Below are 9735 nucleotides of genomic sequence, written 5' to 3' on the forward strand. Positions count from 1 at the left end.
GGAGAAGGGTGCAACAATGAATGAATGGAATTCCAAAATCTCTGTAGATGTTCATTGAAATGAAAAATAAACAAACTAAATTAATAAAAAAAAAAAAAAGAAAAAAAAAGTCAGTGTCGACTTAATAGAAACAAGATCTGAGTATACCTCTTTAATTAAGGTGTTTTTTTTAATTAGTGATTTCTGAGTGTATCTCTTTGAATGGCTTTTTTTATTAGGGATTTCTTCAGAGGTTACAACTAATATACAACTCATTACAGTCTGACAACTTCTATTTCAAGTTCAATATTAACATATTAAGACAATTTTTTCCAAGACAGATTTAAACACCTCAACTCAAATAAATCACTAACTGAAGATTAAAGACTCCAGCCTTCAACATGTACTACATCTCAACATTAAGAAACATCATCACAACTTGACAAATAGGCAACAAGAAATTATCAACTATTTCATTTTACTTGAATCACAATCAATATGTATGATATCAGCAGTTAAGAAATCAAAAAAGTGTGCTGCACTGGGAAAATCTGCTGTCATAGATCACTATAAAATGTTAAGGAATACAGATGTCAGTTTAAACACTAAGGTATACCTGATCCAAGCTATGACATTTTCAGTTGCTTCACATGCATGGGAAAGTTGGACAATGAGTAGGAAAGACCACAAGAGAAGTGATGTCTTTGAATTGTGGTGTTGGTGAAGAATACAAATATCTAAATGACTGTCAAAAGGAAAAAAAAAATCTGTACTGGATAAAGTGCAATCAAGGGTGTGTTCCATAGAAACAAGGATGGTGAAATTCTCTCTCATATACTTTAGTCATGTTGTCAGGAGGGGCCAGTCCTCAGTAAAACACATCACCCTTGGAAAAGCAGAAGATCAGCAAAATAGAGGAAGACCCCTACAGAGAAGAGCTGACACAGAGACTGCAACAAGAGAATTAAGGATAGCAGAGATTATGGGATGGTCTAGGCAAGGCTTTGATCTGTATTTGACAAGCAGGGTCACTATGAGGCATGATGACGGCACCTAATAAAACAGTTCTTAAGTCTTCCTTATTTTGGACCAGTTTTGTATATATAATAGCAAGTTGAAAAAGGCTTGAGTCAGGCACACACCTTGGTACTCAAAGTGTTACCTTTGGCTTTTTAAGACTTTAAAGGGGTCCTTTGCAAGAGATTTGCCCAATGTGATATGTCATTTAATTTCTCAACTGTTACTCCCATAGGCATTGATCGCTAAAGCTTCTGGTTGATGTCTAATTATTATTCTCTGTCATAATATGTACCTCTCTCTCTCATGAAACCAAAGGACACAGAAACCATTGCTTTATTGTGTCCCTCTGAGTGCCAAAAAAGTGACCTGGATCCCTCAGGATAGCTTTAAAGAGAAAAAGAAAACAAAATAAACAAACAAAAAAAACCCCAAACACAGATCTACTAAAGAGCAGCGACAAAGACTTTAAATTATATAATCTGATCTGCTCTATACTCCCTCTATACAGCTTTTGTTATTGCCAGAAGAATAATATTAGGTATTTAATAAATTCCAAAAGTAGTTAGCAAAAAAGAGAATGTATAGAAAAAACTCTTTTAAATGTAATTGTTAAAGCTCAGTAACTAAAACTGAGAATATTAGTAAAGAAAAAAGCAATGGTAACACCCTAGGATCAGTAAGCACACTCAACATCCAGCAATTGGTCTCTAAATTTCATTCCCAATAAAAGAAATCAGTGCACAGTTCAGTGGGTGGAATGAGAGGGTGAAGGAAATGGGAAGAATTCTGTGAGAACCTGATAAGATTGGGTAATGATAGATAAGGTCCAAAGGGAACTGATTTTAGAAAACACAATGCATGTGAATGATTGTATAAAACACACTATGAATGAAGAATACTATGAAACACAATGTATACAAACTAGTATTATTTTTAAAACGTGAACTGCAGGGCGGGGGGAGGGAGGAAAATGTGCAACAATGAATGAATGAAAAATTCAACTTTTCTATAAATTTTCATTAAAATCAAAATTTTTAAAATACATAATGAAAAAAAGAAGTACGTATTCTTTGGAGAAATGTCTGATTCTAATTCTAAGGCTGGGCAGATAATTAAAATATGGAGTAGAAAAAAGTTCTTACTTCAAGTAAAATTCCAGGATTCTACTTAGCAAACAGTGCAGTAAGAACTATCTGAAGCAAGAATAGTTAAATGTATATCAAAATAACTGGTGCATGGTATAAAAAATAAGATGTTTACATGGTCTCAGAGTATCCCCCACGGCGAATTCTTACTAAGTACAAAAGGTAAACAGTAACTTTCTAACCTAGTCAAAGTTAATTAACATCACCAGTAATAAAACAATCTGGCATCATATGCCTCCTGATGTAATGTTCCAAGGACAGATAATTACAACTCTTACATTTTTTGCAAAGTGCCTGGTGGCTTGTTGCTGTTATGTGATGTCAAGTTGCCTGCGACTTATAGTGACCCTAAGTACAACAGCCCTAAAACCTTCTCTATCCTGTTCCAATCTCACTGTCTCCAATACACCTACCCCCATTACCCCACTCACTGAATCAATTCACCTCATAGAGGGTCCTCCTCTCCTGCGCTTTCTCTCCAACCTCCCAAGCAGGATGTCCTTCTCCAAGGACAGGTCCCTCCTTGCAACATGTCCAAAGTATGTCAGATGAAGCCTCAGAATCCTTGCCTCCAAGGAGCAGCCTGGTTTAACCCTGTCCAGACTAAACCTGTTCATTTTTTTAGCAGTCCATGGTATATTCAATACTCTTCTCCAGCACCACAGCTCTAAGGCACCAATTCTCTTTCTATACTCAATAGTCATTGTCCAGCTCTCTGACACATAGTAAGAGATTGCAAAGACCATATCCTGTATCGGGTGTACCTTAGTCTCCAGAGTGACACCACTGCTCTTCAGTACTTTGGAAAGGTCCCTAACAGCAGACTTTCCCCATCACAATATGTCTTTTAATTTCCTGGCTGCTGGTGCCAACAGTATTGACTGTGGAGCCAGGCAAACTAAAGATGTAAACAATCTCAATCTCTTTACCATCCATCCTGATGTGGCCAATTGGCCCAGTAAGTGAGAATCTTTGTTTTCTTGATATTGAGCCTCAAACCATATTGAAGGCTGCAGTCCTTGACCTTCTGCAGCAAGCACTTCAGGTCCTAGTCAGTTTCAGCAAATGGCTTGTAGTACAGGAATCTCAGGCTGCTAAAAAAAAAGTCAGCAGTTCCAATTCAAGCACCACAACAAGGGGAAAAGGTAATAGATTCCTGTAAAGCTGTGCAGCCTCACAAGCCAAGGAGAATCACCAAATTCAGAGTCAACTCTATAGTAGTAGGTTTGGTTTTGGTTTGTGCCTGTTTTTGCCAAAAACGTATAGAATAATGAAGAAATAAACAAACCCAATTTGAGAAACAATCTACAAAATAACTGACAAATATTATTCAAAGCTGTCAAAGTCATTAAAAAAAGGATAAAGAATTGTCTTAGAATAAATAAAATGAAAAGATAGGACAACCTAATACAACATGTGCATTATACTCAGCATATGAATAAATACAGGGCATATAGCAGCAATGGGCTCAGAGATGGGCATTTGAGCCATGAGGGTGGCAGAAGGACAGGATTGTACTCAGCTCAAGGGCACATAACAACAACAACAAATAAGACATATAGTTGATTCTAGATAATCCTAGAACAGAAATGAGACATTACTGATCCATTTAGTAAAATGGTCTGTGTTTCATTGATTATGCAAAGGCGTTTGACTGTGTGGATTACAACAAACTGTGGCTGACTCTGAGAAGAATGGGAAATCCAGAACACTTGATCCTGTTAATGTGAAAGCTATACTTGGACCAGGAGATAGTCATCATAACAGAGCAAGGAAACAGTGCATGGTACAAAACTGGGAAGGGTGTACACCAGGTTTGTGTCCTGTCTCCATACCATTTCAAACTATATGCAGAACAGATTTTCCAGGAGGCTGGGCTCTATGAAGAGAAGTGAGGCATCAGGATTGGTGGAAAATTCATCAACAATCTGCATTATACAGATGACACAACCCTGATGACTGAAACTGAAGAGGACCTGTAGTGCCTGCAGCAGAAGGACTGTAGCCTCCAAAATGGATTGAAACTCAATATCAATAAAACAAGATTCTCACCACTGGGCCAATTGGCAGCAACAGGATGGATGGTGAAGAGACTGAAATTGTTCACAGCTTTAGTTTGCTTGGCTCCACAGTTAACACTCTTGGCACCAGCAGCCAGGAAATGAAAAGACATATCATTATGGGAAAGTCTGCTGTTAGGGGCCTCTCCAAAGTACTGAAGAGCAATGGGTGTCACTCTGGAGACTAAGGTGTCTGATAAATAGTCTGATAAAGGCTATGGTCTTTGCAATCACTTGCTATGGATCAGAGAGCTGGACAATGACTAGGGAGTATAGAAGGAGAACTGATGCCTTTGAGCTGCGGTGCTGGAGAAGAGTATTGAATATACCATGGACAGCTAAAAAAACGAACAGGTTTAACCTGAAAAGGGTTAAACCAGGCTGCTCCTTGGAGGCAAGGATTCTGAGGCTTCGTCTGACATACTTTGGACATGTTGCAAGGAGGAACCAGTCCTTGGGGAGTTACGCCATGCTTGGGAGGTTGGAGGGAAAGCGCAGGAGAGGAAGACCCTCTATGAGGTGGATTGATTCAGTGACTGGAGTAATAGGGATGGGTGTCCCGGAGACAGTGAGACTGGCACAGGACAGAGCAGGGTTTAGGGCTGTTGTACATAGGGTCGCTATGAGTTGCAGGTGACTGGACAGCACATAAAACAACATGAGTGTTATCATCTTATCATCTCACTGTTGTAAAACAGGAATTTCTTCCTGTGGGCGGTCAGGCTCTAAACTCCACTGGAAGAACTGCTCATCTTTCTCCCTTGGAGCAGCTGGTGGATTCGTATCGCATGCCTTTGAGTTGGCAACACAACTCCTTACCCACTAGGCTACTAAGACTTTTATTATTGTACTATCCTAGATCAGAAGGTATTACTGAAACTTATGGTCAAATTTTAATAAGTTAAATTTAAAATTAAGTGTATAATTTAAAATTATGTGTATAATGCCACTGTAGTTTAATCCCAACCAAGTTGCACTGCTAATCCAAAGACAGTTTGTATTCACTAGCAGCTCCAAAATAGGGTCAATCTCCTCCTGTGAGATTCACAGCACTGGAACTTAACAGCAATGAGTAATGAGAGTAAATAATGACAGTGAATACCATTGCTGATATACAATGTTAAAATTTTGATTCCTATCACTCTACTATAGCTATATGACCTCATTACCACTGAGTCAGAACCAACTCATAGATAACCCTCCAGTGGGTTTTCAAAGGGTATAAACCATGTGGGAAAAGACTGCTCATCTTTCCTGCAGAATAGCTGATAGATTGAACTTTCTGCCTTTGGGTTGGCAGGACAACTCTTTACCATAGGCCACTTTAGAATGTTAAAATCTTAGCAAGTTGCATTGCCATCCTTCATTGGAAGGATCTAATGCATATGAATTATGATGTTGCATAGGAATACTGCATGCATCACACAATGTCAGAAGAATGAATAAATTGGTCTTGAAGGAAGTATAGTCAAAATTCTTCTTAGCAGTGAGGATGGCAAAACTTTGACTCACACACTTGAACAAGTTATTAGGGACCACTCCCTGGCAATGAACATACTGCTTGGTAAAATAAAAAGGTCAAGAAAAAGAAAACGTTCAAAGAGATGCACTAAAACAGCAGTCCCAACAATGGGCCTAAACATAGCAACAACTGAGAGCATAAAACCAAGCAGTGTTTCATCAAAAGCCATGACATTATCAAGTAAATGCTTGTAAACATAAGATTTGGTAAAGATTAGGTAGAACTAAAAGTACTCTGAAAAACATAGCAGAGTAAGAGATAACTACAGTATGTGCCCAAAAAGACTACACCTAACAAAAACTACATACTGTTTAAAATGAGGGAGTTTGGGTTTTGGGGGTTTTTTTTGCCAGTCAAGTCAGAAATTCACACTCTTAACAGTGTGATCCTTCCATAACAACAAGCAATATTGTTCAAGCATTAGGGTTATTTATATAACTTTCTTTTAGAAGTCTAACTTACCGCGTACCATCTGCTTTCCAGCTTACTTTATATGGCTTCTGTTCTAAAAGTTTAATATTCTGCTTGTCCATGGAAACAGGCTGTGCTCCTGGGAATCCAGACCTTAAAAGAGGAATATTTCATTACAATTATGCCTGATATCCATTCAAAGCAATAAATGTTCTAAATCAATCTCATAAGATCACATATTCTTTCCACCATAAGATTAATATAATTAAAATAATAGCTTTCATAAGAATACTATTAAGAGGTTATCATTTTCTTGGCATTTTAGGATGCATGTTAACAAAGTTCTAAATTTTCCTTATTACACTATAAGTAAGGAGCTCTAGTGGCTTAGAGGTTAGTAGATGTAGTGCCATTCCAAAGGCACATGACTCAATCCCACCTATTGCTCTATGGGAGAAAGATGGGTAATCTCCTTCTGTGCAATTTTTATGGCCTCTGAAAACCCACTGCAGGGTCAGCTATAATTCGTTCCAATTTGATAGTGCATATCAATAACACACTACTATAATTAAGGGCCCTGGTGTAACAATGGCTTAAGCACTCAGTTGCTAACAGAAAAGATAGTAGTTTGTATCCACTGCCTCTTAATAGACAGAAGATGAAGCAACCTGCTTCTGTAAAAATCTGCAGCTTCAGAAAACTGAGGCAATTCTACTTTCTCCAAAAGGGTCACTTTCACTTGAAATTAACTCCAAGCCAACAGGTTTAATTTTTGGTGACTAAGTAAATTTTAAAACATTAATAACCATGAACTAAACAATAGAGCAGATATGTATAGAAGTCTTTTATTTGAGGGGAAAATTTAAATTTCAACTTAAACCCATATTTCTCCATTATGATACTACCAACTTGGTATGACATCAGAAGGCTAGCAAACTTCTCCTCAAATGATTCCCAGAAGTGGCAAAACAAGGAAAAATAAAGTCCAAGATTAAGAAATACTGACAACAGCTGAACACAATAACCTTATTTCTTCATCATTTCCAACTTTTTAAATATTTCTAGCTAATTTCTCTGCTCTGTATGTACCAGTCACAAAGTTCTTTATTTGAAGAATTTATATTATAAATTGCTAACAATATCCTATTTCATTTATACAAGTTATAGTACAATATTCTGCCACAGACAACAATGACTAATAGAAATGACCCCATACCAATCCTGTGAGCCACAGGTAAGAGCTGTAAACTTACTCTCAGAGTCCTATCCCAAGTAATGTCTAATAAATACTTTAAAGTCACAGTGGAGGAAAAACTATTTTAAAGCTGATTTACCCAGGCATCAAACTGAAAATGAGCAAAATTCACGTTTCTCTTCTTCTCCATCTGTGAAGTGATAAACCAGCCCAAACAAGATTCAGCAGTAAAAGCAATGATACAAATGTTAGACACTGACAACAATAATTTTTTATTCTTTTATGAAAGTATGTAAGTCATCTAATTTTGACTCAACCATCTGATTATTGCACTCCTTCTGTAGAGAAAAACTTGATCAATTTTTGACATCTTTTTAAGCACTGTCTGAAAATACACAAACTTTGAACAGGAAAGAAGGTATGTGAGTGTTTGTATTAGTTTTAAATATTAGAGTACAAATGATCAAGTAGTTGTTAAAACATTAAAATGAAAATATTTACCCTTCCCAGGCACAGAACTGATGGCACTTCTGCTGAACCTCTGCTAACTTTGGTTGAGTTGTTACTTGCGTTACACCTTTCACAGTTATGCCTTCCAAGAAAATGGCACCCTTAAAAGAAACAGGGGAAAAAATATTTTATTACAATAAATATAATTGCCAAGAAAGAGAAGGAGATTATTGTAAAAAATCTGAGCAAGTCATTTTATGAAACAGAAATAGTTTGCTAGAAGGGGCTCTATAAATCTCCCTGGGATTGTACCTCAGTTTGTGATTTTTAATGTATATAATGTCTATTTTTATGTATATATAAAGTGTTTATATAATAATTGTAAGGATATTAATAATGGAGGGAATATTACAATTTATATATATTCTCTCAACTCAATAACTCTCCAAGGAAGACTGGGATTGTATTTCTCTCAGAGATGCGCATCTGTAACATAAAGACTTTATACAATTTATTGATGTAGTAGAAACAAAATTTGAACTGAGGCCTACAATCCACCAATAATCCACACCTGGAGAGTAGAAGAGGCATTAAAAAATTGGTGTAACAAATTAAAAAAGGATTAAATAGTGAAAACTGAACTGTGAAACTATTCTGGAAACTGGAATACAGCCAAAGCAGTACATAAAGTGGCTAAGCCACCGTGATAAATGTATCAACATGAAAACTAAATACTACTTATTACTGAATTTTTAATCTAAATTTTTTTAACTTCAAACTATATAAAATGTTTTGTGTGTTATAGACAGCATATTTTTGAAATGTTACAGAGAAGATTAACAGGGAATTTATAAATGGAACAAAAAACACTTGCGAAGATTTTTTAAAATAAAAAATAGTGTAGATTTACGGTACAATTACTCTGAGATGAAGGGTTGCCCTTAGTCTCAAGTAAAATCTATAAAACAATTCAACTCCATTAATGTTGTTGTTGTTGTTGTTACGTGCCATAGAGTTCCTTGTGACTCATAGCAATCCTATGTACAACAGCCCTAAACCCAGCTCTATCCTGTGCCAATCACATTGCCTCTGACACACCCATTCTGATTATCCCAGGCACTGAATCAATCCACTTCATAGAGGGCCTTTCCCTCTTGCACTGTCCCTCAACCCTCCCAAGCATGATGTCCCTCCAAGGACCGGTCCCACCTTACAACATGTCCAAAGTATGTCAGACTAAGCCCCAGAATTCTTGCCTCCAAGGAGCAGCCCAGTTTAAGCCTCTCCAGGATGAACCTGTTTGTTTTCTTAGCAGTTCATGGTACCCTCAACACTCTTCTCCAGCACCACAGCTCAAAGGCATCAATTCTCCTTCTATCCTCCATAGTCATTGTCCAACTCTCTGACGCATAACAAGTGATTGCAAAGACTATGGCCTGTGTCAGATGCACCTTAGTCTCCAGAGACACCATTGCTCTTCAGAACTTTGGAAAGGTCCCTACCGTAGACTTTCTTATCAAAATAAGACTTTTCATTTCCTAGCTACTGTTGTCAAGAGTGTTGACTGTGGAGCAAAGCAAACTAAAGCTGTGAACAATCTCAATCTCTTCACCATCCATCCTGATGCAGTGGTGAGAATCTTTGTCTTCTTGACATTGAGCCTCAATCCATACTGAAGGCTGCATTCCTTGACCCCCTGCAGCAAGCACTCAGGTCCTTCTCAGTTTCAGCAAGCAGGGTTGTGTCATCTGCATAATGCAGACTGTTGATAGATCTTCCACCAATCCTGACGCCCCATTTCTCCACATAGAGCCCAGCCTCCCAGATAATCTGCTATGCCTACATGTTGAAAAGGTATGGAGACAAAACACATCCCTGGCGTATGCCCTTCCCAATTCTGAACCATGCAGTGTTTCCTTGCTCTGTTCTGGTGATGCCTCTTTTTTTTTTTTT

The 9735-nt window shown here is 37.5% G+C and overlaps 1 protein-coding gene across 2 annotated transcripts in view; it reads right to left on the reverse strand.

Moving 5' to 3' along the window:
* The window catches only part of RNGTT (RNA guanylyltransferase and 5'-phosphatase), a 433116-nt gene that overhangs the window by 333728 nt on the left and 89653 nt on the right, over window positions 1-9735 (reverse strand). For both annotated transcript variants that reach the window (XM_006902058.1, XM_006902059.1), the window contains exons 7-8: window positions 7834-7943; window positions 6189-6290 (exon numbers count right to left, since the gene is read on the reverse strand). In XM_006902058.1, the coding sequence (XP_006902120.1) occupies window positions 6189-6290; window positions 7834-7943 (212 nt within the window). The remainder of the gene's footprint in view (window positions 1-6188; window positions 6291-7833; window positions 7944-9735) is intronic.

Source organism: Elephantulus edwardii, unplaced genomic scaffold (assembly GCF_000299155.1).
Source record: "Elephantulus edwardii isolate Elephantulus edwardi_28Jun2011 unplaced genomic scaffold, EleEdw1.0 scaffold00363, whole genome shotgun sequence".
Lineage (NCBI taxonomy): Eukaryota > Metazoa > Chordata > Mammalia > Macroscelidea > Macroscelididae > Elephantulus > Elephantulus edwardii.